The sequence below is a fragment of the Phyllostomus hastatus genome, unplaced genomic scaffold (genome assembly GCF_019186645.2).
Source record: "Phyllostomus hastatus isolate PE091 unplaced genomic scaffold, TTU_PhHast_1.1 phas_contig_34, whole genome shotgun sequence".
In the NCBI taxonomy this organism is placed as follows: Eukaryota; Metazoa; Chordata; class Mammalia; order Chiroptera; family Phyllostomidae; genus Phyllostomus; species Phyllostomus hastatus.
Genome location: NW_025333857.1, coordinates 66677182 through 66703043, shown reverse-complemented (window position 1 = coordinate 66703043; position 25862 = coordinate 66677182). Strand labels below are relative to the sequence as shown.

At 36.9% G+C, this 25862-nt stretch overlaps 1 protein-coding gene across 1 annotated transcript; it reads left to right on the top strand.

The window, feature by feature from the left end:
- Positions 1–949: 949 nt before the first annotated feature.
- Positions 950–24906, top strand: RAB14 (RAB14, member RAS oncogene family). The gene is made up of 8 exons (XM_045840373.1): positions 950–1227; positions 9918–9976; positions 11062–11115; positions 12395–12572; positions 16644–16710; positions 20410–20497; positions 20798–20828; positions 22020–24906. The coding sequence occupies exons 2-8, from the start codon at positions 9925–9927 to the stop codon at positions 22195–22197; spliced, it is 648 nt and encodes a 215-aa protein (XP_045696329.1). The 5' UTR covers positions 950–1227; positions 9918–9924; the 3' UTR covers positions 22198–24906.
- Positions 24907–25862: the final 956 nt, after the last annotated feature.

Below are 25862 nucleotides of genomic sequence, written 5' to 3'. Positions count from 1 at the left end.
CATTTTGGAGGAGTGAGGCAGAGTGGTCTTCTCCGTTAGGCGCAGTGCCTAGGGCCGACAATACTTTTAGGGGCCTACAATAATGTGTTAAGTTCTTTTAAAGCCAGAGAGAAAAGTGAACTTTTAGGTCGAAGAAAATGTCTTGCTCTATCGCACTGATATATTCATCTCTATACCAATGCAATTGTAAAATGTGAATTTTATATATAGATCCTCCAGCAACAGGCAAAAGCGCCCAGGATCCACCAAGTCTTAACGGGCCCTTGAGCTGGGTTGCGCTGAACTTCCCGAGGTGGTGATAATAGCAGACCAAATTGGAATCCGGGAGGTGACGGGCAAGTTGTGAAAAACGTGGTCACGGTCTCTCTCCTCCTATGTCAAGGCACCCCCCCAAAGGAAGTTAAGACAGAAGTGAAACTTCTGGGCAGAAGGTGCCACTTTCTAGCTGCCTGATCTGGGTGGGCCAAGTGACTCGATCCATCTGAGCCTCCGAGGCGCCATCCATCAAACGGGGTGCTGTACCTCACGGGGTTGTTGGAGAGGGACCTAGTGTGACTTGCTCACCGCTGTCTACAAGCGCTCTAGAAACACATGTTGAAGGGACGCAGTAATCGTGTGCTTGGTACAGTGGCTGGCGGTAAGCATCCAGTGAGTGGCACTTACTGGCATTAAAAACAGTAGGAAGTCTTCTGAGAGAGAATCGCCCCACCCTCACCAGACCCAAACATACCTCAGGATAGCAGCTACGCGGACCTGCGCAGTAAACTGCGCTTGCGCGTAAGTGCTTTCTCCCGCCCCCCTCAAGCGTGAGGACCAATGAGGAGGGCCTCTGCGGCTGCGCGACTAGTACAGAGGGGGAGGGCTGGGGAAGGGGTGTGGCTTAGCAGGCCCGCCTGGCCACCCTCTTCCGGGCTCCGCCAGCTGCGCGCGCATCCTCCTCCCCCTTCTTTTGTGGTCCGGCCCATTGCGAGGGTGACAGGAAACCCTGTGCAGGGAGCGTCGCCATCTTGGACCTGCCCGAGGAAGATCCTGAGGGAGCCGCAGGAGCAGTGGCCGCTACCGCCGCTTCTGTCACCAGCGCGTCTGCACCTCCTCCGCCAGCCCGCTACCTGCCGGGGCCCCGGACGACCGCCCCCGCCCCTCTCCGGCTGCGCCTGCACTCCTCTTCCTCGCCCTGACGCCCCCCGTCCCGCCCGGAAAGCTGCCCAGCCACCAGCAACCCCCCAGGTAACCCAGGCCTTCCGCAGTGTCCGTCCGGCCGAGGCCTCCTCGCTGGGCTCTCGGAGTGCCACGGGTGGGGACGACGGCGAGCTGGGGCCGCGGGCGGGTGGCGCTGCAGGGCAGGCCCTGTCAGGCCGCGGCGAGCCCAGGGTCGCGGTGGGCGCCGCGGGGCCGGGCCTGCCGGGACTTCCTCGCCGGGGCCTGGGCGTCCCCGCGCTGCTCTGTGGTCCTCCCCGCCCAGCGGAGAGCCTCGAGGCGTGCAGGAAAGGGTGTGCTCGGGCCCGCCTTCCCCGCCTCCTCGGCTGGATCGGGCAGACTGGCCTCCCCGCAGGCCCCTCACTCCCGGCCGCCGTGCGGGCGGCTCAGACCACCCCCGCGGTGTGGATCCGCTCGAGCCGCGCCGCCTTGCAGCCCGCGAGCCCCAGACGTGGCAGTCCCCGTCCCACAGGCCGCGTCTGGCCCTGAGCACAAAAGGCAGCACGCCGGCATCTTGGACTAGCGCCGGTGTCCTTGCCGGTGTGGGCGGCTGCCTCTGCACTCGCGCTCGAGAAGGGGGTCTGTGGGTCCGTGCTTGCGCGGTTCTGGTTTCGGTGAGTCCCTGTAAAGGCCCGTGGCATCCTAGGAGGCCCCGAGCCCAGATAGCATCCAGAGGTGATGAAGGAGCCCAAAAGTTTTGTCTTTTCTAGAATTGAAAAGGAACAGGCGTTGTTTCGATGGTTTGCATTTGTGCCGCGTGCCAGGCACAGATTTACGTGTCTTCATACAGGTTTATCTTGCTTCACGTAGCTCTTGGTGACAAGCCGAGTTATCGCCATTGCACAAGTGAGGAAACTGAGGCTTGCAGTCGCGATGGGACTGGTTAAGGATGGTGCGTGCAAACGGGACTCTCCCTGCACCGTGGCTGGTGTGCACTACCCTCGAGTTAGGCCAGGGTTACAGACCTGACCATTTCAAAGGTAGTTACAGCTTCATTCCTTCTTTTTTATCTTTGCACTGGATGACAGCGGGTTGTCCCTTTGTGACCCAGAGTCTGTCGTGTCGGCCACTACACTGCCAGTCGTCGTTCTCATGGCTCGAGTAGAGATGGCAAGATTTCCAGTTTATGTTTCAAGAAAAAACATAAGCGTCCGGGCCTCCGGGTTCCCGGAGGCCAGACGCTTTCCTGGTGGCACCACAGCAAGGGCAGAGCCCAGATTCGAACTCTTGCGAAGTTTATCGCTCATTTCACAACTGCCTTTTATTCAGATGTGGTTATTAAGGACAAATTTAATGTTGCACTAATTCAGTTCCCACTTCTTCTTCCCCTAAGACTTTCCAAAGTTTTTCCTCAGTATTCTGCTTGGGCACTTTTACTTGGTCATGCCTTGAGGTGTGTAATATGTAATGCGCTGTGACTTCCCAGTTAAGTGACCATAAGCATGTTACCTAACCTTTCAGACTCAGTGTCCTTGTCTATACTGGGGATAATAGTACCTACTTTTTAGTTGATGTGAGGCTTAAGTGGGGTTAAAAATTAAAAACCCTTAGCACATTACTTGGCATATTGTGCCCTATCACCTGTAACAGTGCCAGGCATTGGTGCATGTAGTGAGTGTATAGTATTTGTTGACTAAATGGCTGTGGAGACCTGTAGATTTACACCTGGGCCCCAGTTTTAGCTTTTCCTTTAGTGGTCTGTGATTGCAGATATGTCACTTCTCTGAGCTGGTTTCCTTGTCTGGAAAATGAGTTTTTATTATTAGAGATTACTTATCAAGTAGCTGGCATGTATTAAGCTCTCAGTAAATGGTAGTTATTTAAAAAATGTAAAACTTTCGATTCTAATAACCTAAAAAAAGTCCTTGGAATTAAAGCTACATTTTATAAAGTTTTTGCTTTTTATATTTTATGTTAAATTTTATGGTTGTGTGCTTCAACTACACAACAGAATTTGGGGTGTTCTTACAACTGATTTTTATCACAGTATGAAATATCTTTGCATAATCTTAGTAAGATATTGTCCTTGGAGGAAACCTTTGGTTAAGACAAGTAGAGTATGTTTTAAACATACTCTTCTTGTCTTAAGGGCTACTCAAGGGCTATTGAGAGATGCTTCATGTTTTATCAATAAGAAAACTTGGTATATTTTATATGGTTAATTGCCAGGCATGGCTGGAGACAGCAGTGTACAAATAGAGCTATCAAAGATGTTCTACTTTACTTTTTAAATACTTTTATTATAGACAATTTTAAACATATACAGTATAGAATAGTATGTTGAAGCTTCATATACCTGTCAGCCAGTGTCAGCATTGATCAGCAATCTTGTTTCTTCCACATATATCTGTACCCTCTCCACCAAGTTATTTTGAAGCAGATCTCAGACATCATACATCATTTCATCAGTAGAATTTTCACTATTAAATCCTCTTTTTTTTAGAGCTAATCCTCTTAACTGTAGTAGTAAGGGCAAGGTTTTTATTTGTTTTTCTCCTAAGTGCTTTACTTGAAGTGAACAGAGGTGCAGTGTTGGAGTACTTTATCTCCTATTCGTAGCATCATAGTTACCTGAGACAGTCTAGCTATTGACACATGAAGGAATTCAAGATTTCTTCTTACTCACATTATTGATTTGTAGAAAAGTACATAACATTAAATAGCTTGTCAAAGTGAAGTGTTGTTGTGTGTGTATGTGTATTGTAGGTGAGTCTCAGAAATGGCTGATTTGTTTTTGGAGGTTGCTTTACTGTTGAGGAAAGGAAATTGACCGCTCGTTTTGATTAGATTATTAGAGTGATTGAAATAAGTTTTGTGTCCACTTGACTGACACATCAAGTAGCATTCCACTCTACTGGGCCTATAAACAAATCAAAATGCTTCCATTCTTGAGTTTCATGAAGGCAAGGGACAGTGTTGTTTTGCTTTTGTTTTTTAATCATTACTATATTGTCAAATCTATCATAAGACTTTATGCTTAGTAGATGCTCAACAAATATTTGTATATTGGAATCACAAAAGCAATTTGTCTTGATTCTGGTGTTTTTACAAGATACGTTGCATGTAAAAAAAATCTCAACAGTGAGGATCAAATTTTAAATCACCTGAAATATTTAGTGGTTTGTTTTTTTTCCTCATGTTGTCTTGAAACAGCTGTGTAAAAATTACATAGTAACATCATGTGTTCTGAGGAGTAGAATAAAATAGTTATTAACAGTTGTGAAAGGATTAGTCAGATGCGGAGCATAAGTTAAGAAAGTAAGGAGGCAAACTATTAAAAAAAACAAACTGGAAATACCCTTGCTTATTGGAGTGTCTTTTTGAGGCTGATCATATGATTGACTGCATGTAATGTTCCCTATATTATTGCTGAATGTGGAAGTAATGTTGGAAATATTATGAAAGGGGGTTCTTTTGGTTTTTTAACTTGTTTTATATCATAATTGTATATAAAATGCTGTAAGTATATTTAATAGTCCTTTATTTTTTTTCTACTTTGAAGATTAGAATAGCACATACTTATACTGTCAGTGCAGGGATGGATAAAGAAAGTTAATAGTTTATCTTTCCTTTTTCTAGTTTCAGCCCATATGTTCATTTTTTACAGTTTGATGTGTGTCCTTCCATAGTGTGTGTATATAGGATTGAGAGAGTGTATGTGTGTTTGTGTGTGTTCAAAATGGGCTGTGCTATCACATCAAACTCAAGCTTTCTTTTTTTTTTTAACTTAAAATCATGGATATTATTTCCAGGTTAATACATACATTTCTAAATGGTTTTTAAACTAGGTGTATATTGTTTCATAATACAGATGTATTGTACTTTATTTAGTCATTTCCCTGTTGATAGGAGTTTCCAGGTTTGTTTGTTTTTTTTGCTGTAAAATGCTGCATTTAATGTATTTGAACCTGTAACCTTGTGAACTGAAACTTTTATTTCTGTAGACTGCTTTTAAATGGGTTTCTTAATCAAAGGGTGATTTGGATTTTTTAAAAAAAAAGATTTTATTTTCTTTTTAGAGAGGGGAAGGGAGGGAGAAAGAGGGAGTGAAATATCAATGTGTGGTTGCCTCTAACTTGGCTCCAACTGGGGATCTGACTCACAGCCCAGACAAATGCCCTGACAGAGAATCGAACCAGCAACCCTTTGGTTCGCAGCCCATGCTCAATCCACTGAGCTACATCAGTCAGGGCTGGATATTTTTTTAAGATTTTAAAATATATACTGATTATATCTCAAATATAAATGTTTATGTCCCCATAAAAATGTCGTGGCAATTCAGACTCCCACAAGCAAAGTGTATGAGAGTGCCTACCTTCACATCTCCATCTCCACTTTTCAAAACCAGTCATTTATATGTCTGTATAATTTTATTTGGAAAGGTAGCTGATACAGTATATGAAGGTCATGCAATTCTTTTTTTGGCACAACAGTGATTATGTTTAATATGCATTTAGTAACCATTTAGATCTGTATGTATTAGCCTGGAAAAACATCCGTAATTTTGTTAAGTGAAAAAACAACAACAACACATTGAAATGTTTTGGGCAGTAGCAAACTCCAATTAAAAAATGTGTTTCTCAACCTAACTCTGGTATGTTTCATGTTCAAGAGATGAGGTTGCAAAATCCTGTTAAAGCAGTATTAAGCATAGTTGGCATTTAAAATGGGCCACACAATTATTAGTGTTTATGCATTTAGTAAACATTTCTTTTGATAGCCAGGAAATTTGGAACTGAATTTTACATGCACTGATAGTAAAACTGTTACCCTAATTTGTTAGTATAGTTATCCTTCATCTTTTTCTAATTAATTTTGAGTTTTTGCTTTTATTTTTATCAGTCTGTATATTTATGTGCCCTTTAATAAACTACCTTAGAGAAAATTGGGTTCTTTGGAATTAGGCCTGGGTTCAAGTTCCAGCTCTGCCATTTGCTAACTTTGTAACACTGGCCAAATGTGAATTTCTCCAGACTTCAGTTTATTCAGTTTTTACATGGACATGATAATGATTTTGAAGTGGTGTGAGAATTAAGTAAGAATTATGTAAAACAATCAGTAATAGGGAAAAGTACAGAACATCACATGGTTCTTGACAAATGTTATTTCCCTTCAGAAACTATTTTTGTAAGTACATGTAATATGAATTGTTTTTACTAGTTATCATTTATTCATATCTATGAGTCCTGATTACAGTGCATACTCCGAATGGAATTATTTACTACTACTTATTCATAATATTAAATTAGAACCAAGTGAGTGAACCGAGAAAGATTTGTATACCAAAGTACCACTCTAGGGTTTCATAGATGTACTTACAGGTACATTTCATAACTGTGGAGCAGGGAGGAAGGTGTAGTGGTGAAGAGTGGGGTTCTTCACAGTCAAAACAGTCTAAGTTTAATATAGACTTGACCAATTAGCTCTGTGACCTGGGCAAGTTACTTGCCTGTTCAGTCTTTCCTCATTTGTAAAATGAGGATAATAATCACTGTTTTATTAGGATAGTACTAAGGAATTAAATGAAATTGCATGTAAAGTATTTGTTATTTAGCACATTCCCTGGCTTATATTAAGTGTCCAGTAAGTGGTAACCACACAGTTGCATTTGCTATTAGTTTAAATGCTGTTCATATATTTGATGGTGCCTGTTGTCTGAATGTAGTGCTCTTTTTCCCTTAGAGAAATCAAAAGTATTAAAGGCAATCTTAAGTACATGTGAACTTTATTGAAATGCTTTTTGTAAAACGTGAACGATAGTGCATTTTAATCATACTAGTAATTGTGCACTAGTTACAGAATATTACCAAGATTTTTTAATGAATGGAAATTGTAGTGTTGAGAGGTCAGACTCATGTTTTCAGAGCATTTGAACTAGATTGACATTTCTTACGCTTTTTTATTTTTAAACTTTTGAGTATGTGGAGCAGAGGCACACCCCTTAAGTAATAGGGGAAAAACTTTTTTCCCCTTCCAAAGCTAGTTGCTAGTTAAAAATATGTTTCTCATCTTATCACCTTAACAGTGGTATGTTTTGTATTCAAGAAATGAGGTTGGGAAATCCTTGGTTAAAGCAGTGTTAACTAGGTAATATACAGTATACACATTATGTATCATAGAAATATACACTTGAAACTTTTATGATCTTATTAACCAATGTCGTCCCAGTAAATTTAATAAAGAGGTCATTTGAATATTGTTTTATTGCAAATGCATAATTTTGAGTGAATGTTATCAGTAAACTACAGGAATAGATTTAAAACTAGCTTAGTATCTTACCTTAGAGTAAGAAAGGTGGGATCTGCTGTTTTAGTGGCTACAGTGCTATATATTTTCTGCCTTACTTGTTACTGAAATTAAGTAATTTGAGTACTCTTTTTTAATTTTGCTGTTAGGGTTTTTACTTGTAATTTTTAAGAAATGTGAACTAGAAAATTGTGTGGTGAAGAAGAGATAGGCACTAGTATTTTATGTGAAATAGTGATCATTCTCTTTTTAGGAAATAGTTGATAGCAAGTAATGCTTGGAAATTTTTAAAAACGTTTTTGAAATTATCTTAGATAATTAATGAATGCTTATGTAATAATAGCAAGCACACAAATTAGTATAACTAGAACTGGGTTGTAATTTTATGAATAGTCTTTAGAGCATTTCGAGTAGAAATTAATATTGTTAGACGCCATAGTTTTAACATAAAATAGAAGGAAGCAAAGTTATGTGCAGCTACAACTTTCAGTAAGAATAGGGAAAAGGAACAGGAAAATCAGAAGGGGAAGCACATGAGAGAAATAGTAATTTAAAGGTTACTACATTATTTTTTTCCCTTGAGTCTGAATGGGGAGAAAAAGATATACATTAATTAGAAGAAAAGAGTCTGGGAGGAGTGTAAATTAAGAGATTATAATCTTTAAGTATCATTTTTATTGTGAGAGATTATTTTTTTCCTTGTATTTGGGATCTGACTCAGAGATCTAGTGAATAATTCAGGCCAATTTTTGCCATAGGACCAAGTTTATTCTTAAACATTTTGAGTCCCCAGTGTCTGGGAAAAAAGAATCAAGATGATCAGAATCAGAGTTAATCTAACCAGAAAACCCCCCTCTTCTGAAGCAACTGGTTAAGGGAGTTTTCTTTGATGTTGAAGACTCATTATAAATGTGTTATAACAAGTCAGGCTGGAATAGGTAGCAGGTCATCTACTTTTGTTGAATGTAATCTATACAGCTAAGAGAGGAGACTATATTATCTGAAGTGATTGTCTAGTAATTTACAACTTTTCCTTTCCTACTAACAATAATTTACTTATTTTACACATATACTTCTTCTACAGGTTATATTTTATTAGTTATGTAGAAATTTTATTTGAAATATATACAAGAAGGTGTTAATTTCTGTAAATGAATTTACCCAGTCATATAAGATATATAGCTTTTGTAATTTAACAGTTAGCCAGAACAGTAAAACTTACTGGAAATCAAAATTTTTAAAAATGAAGGTTAAACCTTCATATAGAAAAATAATTTTTATCTTTGCTTAAATTGAAAACTGATTTGAGAATAATTTTATTGGAAGTTATTACCAGTATTAGAATTTACCTCTTCTCTAGCACCTAGCAGTGTCAAGGCATTTATTTGAATAAATTGAAGAGTTGTTTTTTTAAGTTATTAAAAGTAGGAGAGAAATTAGAATTCTTCAGGTTAAGTCATCTGAGGTTAAAGAATGGGCTGTGATCTTTTGAAGTATATTCTAATACATAAACTTTCAGATTTTACAACCACAAGTAGTATTTTATGCCGTTATTTGATATATTGTTAGTCTTCAAATCCTACATTAGGTTGAACCGTATGAAATTGCCAGTGATTGACTTTTTAAAAAAAAACCTACAAGAACAACAGTTTCATGTGGTTGTATCTAAATCTGTCATTATTTTGGATTGGAAATAATGATTGCTCTTTCTTTGGATGCTGTGCTAACCATTGATTTAAAATAGAGTAAAAAAGGTTGTGTTTATAAATTAGTGGTTACTTTTTTAAAAACATTCTTTCGTCTTGGCTGGTGTGGCTCAGTGGATTGAGCGCCAGCCTGCAAACCCAAGGACCACCGGTTCAGTTCCCAGTCAGGGCACATGCTTGGGTTGCAGGCTGGGTCCCCAGTAGGGGCTGTGCCAAGGGGGTATGCAAGAGGCAACCACACATTGGTGTTTCTCTCCCTCTCTTTCTCCCTCCCTTCCCCTCTCTCTAAAAATATAAAAATTAAATCTTCAAAAAATAAAAAAACACATTCTTTTGTAAAAATCAGGGTTCTGAACAAGTAGGCCATCATTAATTCACATAACCAATTACTAGGAGTGAGACCTTAAGCAGGGGAAAGGACTACTTATAATGATGCTTAACTTGAATTTATAAAGATTTCCTTGTTTAATGTTTTCCAGAGAACATTTGTTGTTGGATATTTCCTAATGTGAAATATTGGAATTGTTTTGATTTTTGATTTAGTTTCTTATATTTCCACGGAATAATACATGAGAATGTTAAAGCAGTGTTCATCCATGAAAATGTGTGTATTTGATCAATTTGGGAAATGCAGGTTTTACTCTTCCAACATTTGGTTTATAATCAGCGTGCTTTATTTTATATATATATTTAAAGGATAGCAATTATCAGCTTGGATAACTTGTGTATACTTTTCTACTGAAGTAACACAGTTTTCTTTATTTTTAGTGCCACCATGGCAACTGCACCATACAACTACTCTTACATCTTTAAATATATTATTATTGGTAAGTTTATTTAACTTACACTCTTGTTCTCCAAAGAAGGTTATAATATACAAATATATGTGTATATAAATACTTAACATACCACTCCAGAAGAAGTGGATGCTTTTCTCAGTGCAGACTTACTAGGATTAATTTTTACATTAACAATGTATACTTTGTGTTGTGGCTCTGGGTACTTTTGTAGTATAGTGCTGGGTATCTGAAGTGATGTTCACTGTTCTTGAAGGCTACCTGAAGACTTGTTAATACTGGGAATGAAATTAATTTCCTAGGAGTGCTGATAACATTCCAAAAATTTAATAAAAGCCCTCAGAGACTTTTGGATTCCAAAAATTGATAGAGAACATTGATTCAGAATAACTTTATAATACACATAAAATATAATATTGGTAGTTTTCACCCTAAGTTTCAAGATTTTACTCAAAAGACAATGCTGTTTATCCAAGTATAGTTGAAAGAGCACAGTTGAAAGTACATACACTTTCTAATTCTTCACATGAGAACAGTTTGTTTTAATGTTGAGCTTATGTGACTGTATTATAATGCTTCCTTCATCAAAGGCTAAATTACTGCAGTACAGAAGTGACTGTTCTATAATGGTTTTCATATAGTGTACATTCTTTTCTCTTGTGGAATTATGCAAAAATATAATAAATATGAGATAAGGTGGGATCTAGTAAATCAGGCTTCTAAAACTTATTTCTGCTTTTGTATGCTGCTGCCCTATTTGTCACTCCTAGCAGTTTTTTGCTTTTATGCATGATTAAGGGAGAGAAAATACCAAACTTTGAAACAGTTCAAAGTAAAAACACAATTACAATTTCTCTTTTAAAAAGGCATTTCCAAGCCGGTGGCTGTTAACATGATTTATAACCCAATTCTATCACTACTAAAAGTTGGGAATAGTGAATTTGTACACCACAGTGAAAATTGACCTGTAGGATTTTTTGAACTCATTATAATAAATTAAGGAAATACAACTTTTTCTGAGTATCCCAGAAATGTGTGATATTGTAAGGGATATAGCAATCATTGAGTGTAAAATTGAGAAATGTAATTGCCACTTGAAATTTTTTTTTAAACAGGGGACATGGGAGTAGGAAAATCTTGCTTGCTTCATCAATTTACAGAAAAAAAATGTAAGTTTAATATGAAAGGTAAAACATTAGTAAATTCTTTATTGTTACTTTACTACCTTTTAAAGTATCATTTTCAGTGTACTTCATGTCTTGAAACATAACCTTTCCCTACATAAGCACTTTTGCCTGTAGGGAGTGATTTTATTTTTAAATAAGTAAATGAAATGAAATATACCCACATATATAGAATGTTGATTTTTATATGCCATATATCATTAGATTCACTTCGATTTTTTATGGTAAATGTTAATTTTTAAAAATGTATACTGTAATGTCACCTTTAAATCTTTTTGTTCTCTGACTTTGCAGTATAGAAATTATCAGGGGAAATTTGTTGCATGTATCATTTGTTAACTAATAATAGATTGGAAATACGTAAAATGGAATTCTGTATTCATGACTTGATTAAGATTCAGAGCGCAGCTCTGTGTTGGGTGGTAGGAGAAGGGGCCACTTTATTTTATGTAACTGACAGGCTAAATATGGTTGAAATTATTTATAGTTGAAGTTACTTGTTGTTTTTTTTTAATAAAATATTTTTTGGAGTGTCCAGTGGTCTGTGTATACTTGGTACCAGAGAATAGTGGGTTTAGGTTTCCAGTGGCCTAATTATAAGTAAAGGACTAATAAATTTGTCTTACTGGGTTAGACATATATAACTTGCCAATACATAACTATAAATATATATTAAATGTGGTAATTTTCTTTGAGGTGTTGATGGTATTTTCCAGGGTAAAAATTTGACTAGTAACTCTTCGAGTTCTAAAAACATTGATTGATTTGTTATACGTAAGGATTGTCAGGAGGATAAAGGGTATAACGTTGGTGGTATGAAGAGTTTATCACAATCTTTATTTTTAATTAGCAGATTCTTTTAGTTCAGGCATCAGCAAACAAGAGCCTGTAGGGCACATCCAAGTTACTACCTGTTTTTGTAGTTTTGTTGGAACACAAGTGTGCTCATTTTATGCATTGTTTATGGCCGCTTTTGTTTCAACAACAGAGTTAAATAGTTGTGGCAGAGACTTTTGGCCTTCAAATATTAAAATATTTGAAGATATTACAAAAGTTTGCTGACCCCTATTGTAGTCCATTTCTGTAACTTACTATTTCTGCGTTTTTGCTGATTTTCTTCCTCATGGTGCTAGCTTTAGTCTGTTTATAGCCTATGAGCATTACTGTCATTTGATTCATCCAGTGGATTTTTCCCCCACTGGTCTTAATTTGAAGCTTTCTTGAAGTTGGAATATTATATTATATATTTTTTCCTCCCTAACAGTTATGGCTGATTGTCCTCACACAATTGGTGTTGAATTTGGTACAAGAATAATTGAAGTTAGTGGCCAAAAAATCAAACTGCAGATATGGGACACAGCAGGACAGGAGAGGTTTAGGGCTGTTACACGAAGCTACTACAGAGGAGCTGCAGGAGCGCTTATGGTGTATGATATCACTAGGTAAGAGATTAATAATTTTTCAACCTTCATACTAGAAAATATCTTGAGGCAGTATGATGTCTTTTTTATTGATTTAAGCATTCCTTAGTTTGTAATTGTCTGACTATACATGTGCTTATTTTGGTTTTATGGTTTCTTTAAATTGCTGTGTAAGACTTGACATAACGTATTGATTTCCTTTTCTGAAAGTGGGTGTGACTGAAAAAAACTTTTAGGAGATGTTTGTGTAGCTAACAAAAGAATACTATTGTAAAAAGCAGCACCAGTTGAATTATTTGAGGTGAAATAATATTTTGTACCAAACTTTTCTTTTCACTTCAGTAGAAAGCAAGGAAGTCTTGAGGAATTACTGTTCAGTCTCTAGTGTTAGAGTTTACACCTTTTCAAAATTAGAACAAGCAAGGAGTTACGTAGTTTTGCTAATCCAACATGGTAGATTATATAAAGTTCTTATGCTTGCATCTGAAGGTTTGAGTATTTAATTAAATCCTTTTTTTGTTCTAAAATGGGTTGAAGTAGTTTATAGTGATTCAGGCAGTGAGATTAAATTTATTTCAATTTGGCCACTTCTGGAAACTCAAAGCACTTTATACAAAGTAACAAAACTGGACTGTAAATGTTTGACTTTTGGAAAACATGGAAAATTGTACCACTTCATTAAACTCGATTGTTTGTCTGCTGTAAGTTAGAACTGGACCACCTTTCATGTTAATGCAGAGTGTCAACCTAAAGCATTGTGACTCTGACTTTTGGATGGTGGGGTTCCAGGAATGAATGAGTGGGACCAAATGATAGGGTAGACTTTCAAGGATATTTCCCTTTGGGAAATGCTTTAAGCTGTTTCCCAGAATTAAGTGTTTCCTGAGTTAAAACAGTGAAACAGCTTTAGTTAGTGCTTTTCATATAGCCATGCAATGATCAGTAAAATAGTTTTGTGGGAAAACATAAAAACCCTGGCCATTTGTACAGGACATCTTTTTATGAATGAAGCATTCCTGATGATTCCATATAATTAAAAACCCCGTGAATTAATAAAATTTAAGTATGGTAATGTGTTCTTATATTAATGTATAGAGTTAATGGTTTGATTTGCTTTTTTGGTATGTGTTTTTTTCTTTTTCCAGCTTTATTGAGATATAATTGACATATAACATTGTGTAAGTTTAAGGTATGCAGTGTGATGGTTTGATACATGTATGTTTTGCTTTTAAACATATATTTTAAGCATATTAAATACTTTTGGTAAAATGTGTATCTGTTTTAAGTTATCAAAAGTACTTCTTGCTGGACCCTGACTGGTGTGGCTCAGTGGGTTGGGCATTGTCCTGCAAACCAAAAGGTTGCCTGTTTGATTCTTGGTCAGGGCACACGGCCTGGGTTGCTGGCTGGGTACCCTGTTTGGGGTATGTGAGAAGCAACCAATGGATGTTTCCTCTCCATCTCTTTCTCCCTCTCTTCCCCTCTCACTAAATATAAATAAGTAAAATATTAAAAAATAAAAAGTATACTTCTGCTGGAAACAACCCAAATGTCCATCAACTGATGAATGGATGGATGAACAAATGTGGTACTTGCATACTATGAAATAAAATTCAGCCATTGAAAGGAAAGAAATACTGATACATGCTATACAGTAGCTGAACCTAGAAAACATCTTGCTGTGTGAAAGCAGCCGGAAACAAAAGGCCACATTTTATATGATTCCATTTACATGAAATACCCCAAATAGGCCAGTGTATAGAGAAAAAGGGGATTGCCAGGATATGGGGAGTGAGTACTAATGGTATGGGTTTCTTTTTGGTAATGAAAATGTTTTAGAATTAGATAGTGGTGATCATTGCACAGCTTGTCAATATTCTGAAAACTACTACATTGTATACTTTAAAAGGTTGAGCTTTATAGTATGTTCATTATATCTCAATAAAACTGTTTATAATCAAACCTCAGTTCTTGAACGTCTCCCATCTCAAAGTTTGATTCTTCACAAAGGTTTTCATGGAAAAAAATGTCTCAGTTGTTGAACAAAACTTCGGTTATTGACTAGACAACCCTTTCATGCTGATGGTCCCTGTATGATCGGTCACTGTATGATTTGGTTTTCAAACAGATCTTTTCTCAAACAGCCTTCTGGAACAAATGAAGTTCGAGAACCAAGGTTCCACTGTACTGATAAAAAGTACCTGTAGGCTTTAAATAGGTGATTTCTTGACTCAGTGCTACTTCATAGTGACATCGATGTTGCAGCCATGACGCTGTTTTTTTTCCCATTAGTCCTTGACATTTTGCAAACTTAAAAGTGTGTCTACTTTAATAATACTATTTATTGGCATTAACTCTAATTGTTAAAAGGTACTCTCCTAAATTGACAGCATGGCTTATCATGGCAGTTTGCTTGGCTCTGTCAATTGTTTGATATATCTAATATCTGTGACAAAGTTAGGGATATTTGAGCACTTTTTTTAAAGCTCTGATAGTACCATGTAATGAATATTTGGGTAATACTGTATTTATAGATTTGAAATGATGATGAATTTTAAATTGATGAAACAATTACCAGAACAATTAGCAGAAGTTATGGTACATGTAAATAATATGGTTTTCATGATCTTGATACCACTTAAAAGGCTGTGTGGATTTTCCCATTTAATAAGTGCTGCCAATTTGTAATTCACTCTTGCTGCCAGCTTCGATATTTTAAAATCCATCAAAATCAGTATAAGTATTTTTGGGCTATGTTATTTAAGGTTTCTGCACAAAGTAAGATATGTTTGTATAAAAGCAAGGTATGCTGGTACTACAGGTATTGAGCAATGATAAGGCTTGGGCTTTTTAAAAATGATATTTGGCTATCATTTACTTACACATTTTAAAACACTGGAAAAGGGTGTTTGGATTTATATGACTTTTTTTGACAGTTTGGCGGTTAATTTGTGAATGATGTGATACAGCACAGTAAAAAGAGAATCTGAGTAAGGAGTTCTTTGCAGTTCCCACTAGGAAAGAATTAAATGTTTGGAATATTGAATTTCATATATGCACTGGCAACTGGAGATTATGGAATATCCTGTTCATAAGGTTAAACTTGAAACATTTTGAGGACCCATTGAATATAAAGGTCCTAGGCCTGGCTCTGAAATCATTTAAATCTTCGTAGGCTTCTGTTTCCTCACCTGTTAAATGAGTAAGATGGATTAATATTCTGTGAATGTGTATAAATCAAAGACATTTTTAACCTTCAAAACATCATTTTGACCCCTTTGATAATGTCTGATTAATATTATACTTTATAATATTGTAAATTATTTGGATTTGTTTGCTATTTCAGGGCCTTCTTGTCTAGTGCAAATGAGCCTGTGAGTTTTTAAACACTTGCTTGGAGAAAGTAAAGTTGGGCAGTTTGAATCCCAAAATGATTTAGCTACTGATAAGTAAGAGTACAAAGTTAGGATATACTCACTCTCTGATGTCTGGGAACTTGAATTTCCAGTTGCCTGTATTCAATGCCCTTTTAAAGCCAATTTTTGTGTTGTTATATTTACCTTACTCTTTAAGGAAAGGTGTTTTTAAATTTTTTAATAATTCTTTTCTTTTCAATTATAGTTGACATACAGTATCTTAGTTTCAGGTGTACAACATAGCTATTAGACATTTATGTAATTTACAAAGTGATCATCTCAGTACATCTAGTACCCACCTGAAACAATACAGTTATTATAGTATTATTGACTAGATTGCCTATGCTGTACTTTATATCCCTGTGACTATTTTCATAGCTGGCAATTTGTACATCTAATCCCTTCCCCTGGAAAGGTGATTTTATACTAGTGTATCATGTGTAGCATAACTTGACTTGGTTTTTAATTTGAAAAATTTAAAGACAAATGCAAAAAAAGCATGTGTTTGCATTCCACAACTGTTGTTCTTTAGGGTAACAATGTAGTCAAGGCAAAAATATTTTTTTAGGATCTGGTGATTAAAGTCTATATTTTAAATATTTATTAAAGTTTCTTTTTTCCTACTGAAATGGCAATTTTGAATGGCAGTCACAAATGTAAACTTTAATTTTTGCAGAAGAAGTACATATAACCACTTAAGCAGCTGGTTGACAGATGCAAGGAATCTCACCAATCCAAATACTGTAAGTTAAATGATATCGATTATACAGAAAATTTAAGATTTAAGCTAACCCAAAAAGGAAAGTCATTTGCTAGTGGGAATTTTGTATTTGGGTACTAAGAATGAGAATCTTTATTTTATTCTTAAATTAATTGAAGAAAACACTTTCTGGTACTACTAATTACCACAGGTGTCACACTTTATACTTGGCTTTTTGTCATGTTTGTGGTTAGGGGGAAAAAATGAAAGTTATGAATGGGGTGGTTATCTCATGTCAAGTGGAGGCTATGAAATATGAAACTGTCATTTTAAAAGAGATCTGCATTAGGTTCATAAAATGTTACCACCGGAGGAAACTGGGCAAAGTGTATAAACGACCTCTCTTATACCTTATTTCTTAAAACTGCATGTGAATCTATAATTATCTCTTAAGATTTCAGTTAAAAATAGAGTTCTGTATGTTTTTAAAAAATTAGATTCTTAGCCAGACTGAGAAGACACTGAGATTTTTAAAGGCCAGACACACATGCTCTGCAGTATACAAAGATTAATGTGGGTCCTTGGCCCCACAGAAGATTAAAGTCCAGCAGAGAGATTTCGTGTGGGAATATAAATAACTATGCTGAAAAGCAGAGTGAAGTATGAGTTAGAATAGAGTGACTGGTGTGCTGATGGGGACCCGGATGAGCAGTGCCATCTGGAGAAACCAGCTTTATAGAGGAGATAGGGTGTTTGAGCTGGGACTTCAGGGGTAAGATTTCAGTGGATGGTGTTGAGGGTATTCCAGGGATAAGTGATGAAAGGCACTGAGTTGTGACTAACTCTGAGCTTCTCAAGAAGAAAACCTATCTCACTTAGCTTTGTACCGCAGCACCTAGCAGAGTTCTGGTTCACTAAACATGTAATCAGTGGTAACATAGGCTTTTATCAGGGAACAACAATGTAATCACATTAAGGTCAGTTAGCATGATTTGCCTGTTACGAGGGGTGCGGTGCCTAGAACTTTAATATCTAACATCACATTAAACCATACTGTAGGCACACACCCACACACTACGCACACGCCTCCGCCCCCCCCCCCCCCGGTAGAGGAATGTTCATAGCAGCTTTGTTTGCAACAGCCAAAAACTGGAAATAACCTCAGTGACACTGGTAGGTGGTTAAATAACTGGTACGCCTGTGCTATGGAATATTCCTCAGCCATACAGAGGAATGAACAGTTGATACATGCAGCAACTCAGATGGATCTCAAGGGCATTATGATGAGTGAAAAAAGTCAGTCTCAAAGAATATATTCTGTATGATTCCATTTATAAAGTATTCTGAAAAAGAAAATTGTGGAGATGGAGAACAGATTCGTGGTTTCCAGGGGTTAGCAGTGAGGGTGGGAGGGGTGTGAATAGTGTCAGTTGACTATAAAGAGGGCAACACGAAGCATTTCCTTTGTAGTGATGGCACATTTCTATATTCTGATTGTGATGACACAGATCTATAGCTTCAATAAAGTTGCATAGAATACACACACATGAGAGTGTGTAAAACTGTTGAAATCTGAGTATGGGTTATATAGATTGTACCAAAGTCAGTTTCCTGGTTTGAGAGTGTACTGTAAATAGGAAAGGTACTACTTTTGGGGAAGCTTGGTGAAGGGTATATAGGACCTCTCTACTCTTTTGTAAACTTCAATGATTCTGTAGTTATCTCAGATAAAATGTTTTTAAAAACAAAAACCCTCACTGTAGTGGGTCCTTCAAGGAGTATAATAAAAAATTAGCCATATCCTTCCTGCCTCATTGATGCCTCTTGCAATCTTATCAGATCTTCAGAAGAAAAAAATTTCATCTTTTAAGGTCCAGCTCAAATATTAACATTTTCTATAGTGTTGCCTTTGATTTCTATGTGGAAATGACAATAGTTCCCCCTTATGTGCATGGGGTACATTCCAAGACGCCCTCTGGTTGCCCGAAATCATGGATAGTACTAAACCCAATACACAGTTTTTTTTCTTATGTACACATACTTATGATAAAGTTTAATTTCTAAATTAGGCACAGTAAGAGGTTAACAATAATAACTAATAAAATAGAACAATTATACTGTAATAAAAGTTATGTGAATGTGGTCTCTAATTAAAGTTATCGTACTCTTCTTGTGATGATGTGTTGACCACAGGTTACCGTGGAAAGCAAAAAACTGGATAATGGGGGGACTGCTGTATATACTTTCGTATTTTTTTGGTGGTGTATTTTATACCTATGTCCCACTGGTATGCCTTTCAGAATGATAGGAAGCACTCTGTAGAAATTCTTAAGGAATTGGGAAAAGAGGCGATGTTGCTATACAGCAGACATTGCTTGTTTGAATATCTTACAGTTGCCCTGTACTATGCCATTGTGATCTTACCAGCCTTGGTATTTAGAAAAAAATGATTTCTCTTTTTTTTTTAAGTGTCACTATCTTAGTCTTCAAAAGAACAGTGGACTATATGTGAAAATTTCTTTCCCTCCTCAGTGGTCAGTTGTCCACACTGACTGAAGAATGCTCACTTTCATTGTACTATTTAACTGTCCTTGCCCAAGGTTTATATTTCAGATCAGAAGTTTATTGGACACCATTTTTTGGAAGTGGGCGAGTCAAAGGCCGTACCTTTGCGTGAAAAAATGTTGATGGTAGAAATCCCTTTTAGTTGAATGATTCATTCCTAAAGTATCCCTATCTGGATTAGCACATATGTTTAGAAGGGGGACGGAGGGTTTACCTGTTGGTGTCACATAAACATATAGTCAGAGACAGTCTGTCTATAAATCTGTACCCCTCCTCCCCAAGCCCCCTATTTCCCAAGGCTGCACACATTTTTCTTAGAACATTTCAGAGCTGCCTTTAACTTTGGCCTAACTTCACTTGTATAAAAGGATTACAAAGTGGGTATAGTTGTGTGGCATTTTCCCTTGGATTTGAACTCATTGCATATGTATTTCCCAATGCCCCCCTTGGATACACAGACATTTGTTGTCAGTTGCTACAGACTTAGTCCTGCCTAGTGATAGTGTGGATAGGACAGTGTCTAAAGGTCACAGGGCATCCTACCTGGGTTCTAATGTCCTCCTACCACAAACTTGCTAACTCACCCCCAGCAAGTCTCTTGTCCTAATTTGAGCCTTAATTTTCTTGCCTGTAGCATGAAGCAGTTGGAACTAGTAGTTTTAAATTTTTTGAATTTTAGGGACTGTCTCTTTAGGCACTGTCCTTGTTTACAGCATTTTGTGTTTAACTTTAGTGCATTCACAGTTCCCTTGGAACTTGTTCATAGGCCCTAAATAATGTTCCTCAGGTAAATCATAATCTTTGGCCTAGAGCAGGTATGCCTCATGGGCTGTTTTGTTTTTGAATGGCTTGCAGAGCGAAGAATGTTTTTTACAATTGTAGAAGGTTGTTGGAAAAAAGCATATACAAAGACCACAATATGGGGCTCAGGAGCCTGAAATATATCTTCTCAGGACTTTACAGAGAAAGTTGGTGAATCCCTGGATAATTGTTGAGATTCCTCTCAATACTAATGGGTTCATGATTCTGTAGTCCTGTCTGATGGATAATTGCTAGTACTTGTTTTTCTTTTTAAACCAATATTTTTTCTGTTAAAATTTTTGGATTTCAGAATTTTTATGGTTGATTTAAATGGTTGCTTTTGTTTTAAGATGTCTTTCTTTTGGTCACACATTAGGTAATAATTCTCATAGGAAATAAAGCAGATTTGGAGGCACAGAGAGATGTTACATATGAAGAAGCCAAACAGTTTGCTGAAGAAAATGGTGGGTTTCTTTTAAGACTTTTAATGGCTTTTGCAGGGGGTGGGGTTACACTTGGGAGAATTTCTAAGGATTTTGATCTTGCACATTATTTGGCAATTATTTTTTTTAATGCAAACTGCTCAAATTTCAAGGATGAGGAAATAGCAAAATGTGTTTGAGAATTCATTGTGGGGGTAGTACACTTATTCCCTCCATCTCACACTCATTACTGAAAGCCGATGGGAAACTTTCATCCAGATGTTGCCTAAGAGAATGAGGTCATTTGAAATGTCCTAATCATAGTCTGAATTTTATTTTTAGGCTTACTGTTCCTTGAAGCAAGTGCAAAAACGTAAGTATGGCTAAAATTAAATCATTTTTAATTACATACAAATTCCTCAAAGTAGAATCATATATATGAAAAAATATATATATACATATATGTATATACACAGTCGACCCTTGAACGATATGTATGCAAACTTCGTGGGTCTAGTCACCGAGGATTTTCTTTTTAGGTTGATCTGTGTAGTTGACTTCCACAGTTGAAACCCATCTTGTTCAAGGGTCAACTCGTTGGGAATTGGAATGTTCAGAGCAGATTTTTGACTGAGAGGAAGGTCGGGGCCTTTAAACCCCATGTTGTTCAAGAGTCACCTATATCTAAAATATATTAATATATCAATGCATAATGCTTATGACTAGAGGAATAATAAGCAATCCTTTGCTTCCTATTTGACATTTCAAAATAATATTTTTTTGTTACTTAAAAGATTATGCCTTGATTATGCCCATTGGTAATTGATCTATAAATGAAATTGTGTAAACATTTAAAAAATGTTTGACTTTCACAACTGAGGTTCAGTTTGGCATCTTGGACTCAAGCTTGGTCAGCCTGTTTAATACTTCTGACCATGGTAACAAGCAGAAATACTCAATGTCTAAGATATAATTAGAAGCATAGTTAACATTTCTACTGGCCATCCCATGTCCATTACTAAACCCCAGGACTTTCATCCTGGTTCTTCATTTATTAAGGCAAAATACTCCTGCACTGGTAAGAAGCTAGCTCCCTTTTGTTCGTCTGTACTGTTTGTCCTAAGAGAATTGAACTGAAGCATGAACGCGTCACCATCACTTGATAAAAAGTGTAGTTCGTGCTTGGCTAATCAGACTCTACAAATCCTGGAATCGTGCTTGCATGTTTGGAGATTTCATTTCTGTTTGGAATACACTCTATTATTACAGAAATGGTCTATTATAACAGTCATATATTAACATATTAGCATTTTAACGATTTGAACACATCCAGTTATCCAAATAGGGTTTGTACAAACAGTACTGTTTATATGCTTTCCACAGAAAATATTATCCCATGTTGTTCTCTTAGCTCAGTCTTCTGGTAATCTCTTTATTAGATGACAGTGGCTAAGTTGAAGACATCATGGCAGTTGACTAAAAGGTTAGCAAAAGGTCAGTGTATAATGTCTTATCTTTTGTGGAAAACTATGGTTCTCGAATAAATTTGTCAATTGCCTCTTAGGGGAGAGAATGTAGAAGATGCTTTCCTTGAGGCTGCCAAGAAAATCTATCAGAACATTCAGGATGGAAGCTTGGATCTCAATGCTGCCGAGTCTGGTGTACAGCACAAACCTTCAGCCCCACAGGGAGGCCGGCTAACCAGTGAACCCCAACCCCAGAGAGAAGGCTGTGGCTGCTAGTGACCTCTCTGCTGTGGCTCTCATTTGACCTTTCACCTCTGTCTGTTGGAAGCAGTACTTTTTACTGCCTCATTGTCTTCTGTACATCTTACTGGGTTTAATTAAAAAAGAAAAAAAAACAACTCTGTTGTAAAAACAGTTTAACACAATACTAAACTGCTAAACAACTAGATGTAATCAGGTTATCAAAGGCAAGTAGAGTAATCTCTCCTGCATGGTAAATCTAGACTTTTTTTTCCCCCTTGATTGTCCTCGTGATAGGTTATGTCACCAATACGTGATTTAAACTGAGCACTGATGCTGGACTTCATGATTTTTACCCTTCCCTCTTTTTGGCAAGGCTTTTGTCTCACTGTACGGTTTAATTTGACATCTTAAGCCTTTCTGCCCATCTTTAACTGTTCATGTATGACTGTTGTAACCAAGAAGTTTTATTGCTGTGAAATGGCTTCCGGTGATAGAGAAGGGGTTCTGTAACTGCTTTTGTTTTTGTTTTTGATGGATCAGCTCCCTGTTGTGTGGATGGCATTTTTTTTTGAGGAGGTTTGCTTCTGTCTTAGCCTTGCACAGGGAAAATTACCCATTTATTTTTTCTCTTGTGTTTAATTAATAGCTTTATCTTTTTTTACATCATTTTATCCTTTTCTCTTTAGCAGAAAGTAAATATGTATAAAATTTGAAGGAACTGAACTAACAGTACATTCTGTGTATATTATTTTAATGAAGAAAATAAATTGATTACTGGCATTGGAACAGTATAAAATACCAGTTTGTACAGTATGACCTATATGTGACCATGTTACTCCCTTCCATTTCACACAAGGAAGTAGACACAACTGCAGTTCACAAGTAATACTGGCTCTACCCTCTGGTGCTGGCAGCGTTTGGGGACATTATGCTGGAAAGAGCTCCTTAGCTGAGAGGATTAACACTAGCAGATTCTGTTCCATCTTTGCACTGTGGCTTACCTGCTGATTTTCTTAACTGTTCTTGTGCAATCGACAATGTGCTAACCTGCTTTTCTCTTTTTGTAAACATTTTGCATTACAGGCTGCATTTCTTGCCTTACTGTATAGAAAAAGAAAAAAGGCTGGGTTTATTATTGCACATTTTAAGCTTTTATACCTTTATCTTCTTAGAATGGTAAGATTCTGAACTGGACAGCCAGAACTACAGGTCTGCTGTTAAGGGATTTTAAACTGTGCATTTTTAACACTACAGTGAAATTATTTAAGGTATCCCTTGTGTTCTTAGTATGAGGCACTATTTCTTGTCATGTTGGCATAAATTGTTTTGTAAAAGGGAAAGTGTATCTAACAGTGTTTCAGTGTTTGTGCTGATACAAATTAAGTTATTACTTTGCACGAGATGGTTTGGCCACTGAAAGAATACAGTATTGCAAGGGAAATAGTCTTCTCTCTTTAGACAACAAACATATGTTTTACCAAGTTCTTTACTTCTACTTCTGTTGGTTGATTTCTGAGTTTGTGGTTCGGGCTGGGAATTCAGAAGTTATTGAAGTGCAGGACAGGTAAACCTCGGTATATTATATAAAATGCACTCAGCTCAACTGCTGTGTTTAAAATACACATTTTAAATCCCTCTTTACAGACACTAAAGTTAAAAAATACACCTTTCTGGGTTATAAACATGTGGTAGTACCAGAGTATTGTATAGTCATTGTTAAATAAAAGCCAAAACTGGAATGTGCAGAAAATAGGATTTGGTTAATTTGTGGACTCATTTTTATTTTTGTCTTGAACTTTTTTATAAAGAAGATTCCTGGAGTAGATTGGTATATTCTGTTAAAGACTTACAGTGATCCATTTTGCTCACACCGTTGCATCACAAGGGACTCACCCAGGGACCATGACCTGCTGGTGTGTGTATATATTTACAAAGACAAAACAAACAAACCACCCATTGGGATATACGGTAGCAATCACAAACTAAAGACTGCAGCTCGTTTAGGTGCAATACCCTGATTTCCAAAGTTAGTTACAGTTGGTCTTATTGTTTTTGTGACAGGATTTATTCAGACTGCTGTACTCTTCATTTGATGTAACAAAATGCTATTAATCTAAATATTTGTAAATAAAGTACCTGTATCTAGATTAAAATTGTTTGTATTATTTTCTGAACTATAATAGGATTTTATATCTTCTTCAGATAAAAAAATATTTAGCATAAGTTGTCAGTTTTTATTGCAGAACTGTCCTTACTTGTTGATAGAGAAGTCTACATGCATAGCATATAAATCCACATCACTTGGTCATTGAGGTTTTAGCCTTGTGTTTGGACCATACTTGCAGTGTTTTCAGCCAACCTTTTTCGGTGTGAATTCAGCACACTTGGTGCCTGATGTTCTCCTTTGACTGTACTTGGGGCCAAATTCTGATATTTGCATGTGTAATCCCCTGTAATAAACTTGGGTGCTCAAAAATAGAGGAGCAAATTGTCATTGTAGCATTCATGTGCCCGACACTGGGCAAGTGCACTTTGGAGAGAATGTGAAATTCTTTTCATTTTTAATCCACGAGAGAGTATTACTTGTGTGGTCACATGCTTCTATGGGTTACTCATTGCCCTTGCACCTATGAAGAGAGGCCCTCCTGACTAATAGGTGCTTCGTACTTTTTATGCATTAGACATTCCACAATGTTCAAGTATTTTCCACGGATAATAAAGTGTTTGATGCAGTAACCTTGATTATTATTTTTTTGCTTGATGATGTTCACATAATATTAGAGGTAGTAAAGTTTCTTTGGAAAAAGGTCTTTTGAACCAGATATTTGGCTTCATACACTAATTACCTCACCTCTTTAATTCCAGAAGACGCTTAAAAGTTTTAAAAACCTTTCTCCATCCCCCCATCTGTTGTTTTAAGTATGATTTTTCGCATGTGGTTGTGTGGTTCAGTTCACTACCCTTAAAAAGAACACCTGTGATCACCTTCCACTCCTGTTTATTTGGGAATATACATAGTGTTCATGTGGCAATTTAGAAAGATGTTTTACCCTCACATTCAGCACTTGGATAGAACAAGAAAATGTGTCCCTGAAGGATTTTGATAACTGAAGAGGCCAGGATTTTACAGGCATTTTTCTAAGACTTGTGAAAATGAAACAGTAAGTACAAAAGATTCTACCTAATTTTTGTTTTGGAACTAGATGCCTTCTAGAATCTACTACGTACTAGTAAATTTTATGTTACTTTCATTGTTGTCCTTGTAACTATATCCCATATCTTAATGGGCCCATTGTAGCCAAACAACTTTGTAGGAATATAAACCTCAGTGAGTGGTAAGGGACTGCTACACTGCTATTCTGTATTGTGGTTAACATGGCATACTACGTATTATGGGTCAGGCTGCCTAGGGGCCTAGAAAAGTCCTTGGGAGCAGTTGAAAGCCTGTCGACTCCGTGTAATCGCGTATTTCACCTATCCCATGGGAGTAATTCTGTTGCCACACACTTGATTTTGACAGTAGTTGCTACTCTTGTGTTTAGAAGAATAATATATTTACAGACCAGGAGTTAAGCCATTAATTAGAGTAATGCAACATTATAAAAGTCTAAACATAATTTGAACTTACCATTGGATCAGATTCTCTCAAGTACAAAGTTCTTTTTCCATCAAATAGTTTTGATTGAGGAAAGCACCTG

What these genes read in the sequence shown, in the direction of transcription:
- RAB14 (XM_045840373.1), top strand. Translation starts at nt 9,925, where the DNA reads ATGGCAACTGCACCATACAACTACTCTTACATCTTTAAATATATTATT. An exon ending in CTTTAAATATATTATTATTG is followed by an intron (nt 9,977 to 11,061) that starts GTAAGTTTATTT and finishes TTTTTTAAACAG; the next exon opens with GGGACATGGGAGTAGGAAAA. An exon ending in CTTGAAGCAAGTGCAAAAAC is followed by an intron (nt 20,829 to 22,019) that starts GTAAGTATGGCT and finishes ATTGCCTCTTAG; the next exon opens with GGGAGAGAATGTAGAAGATG.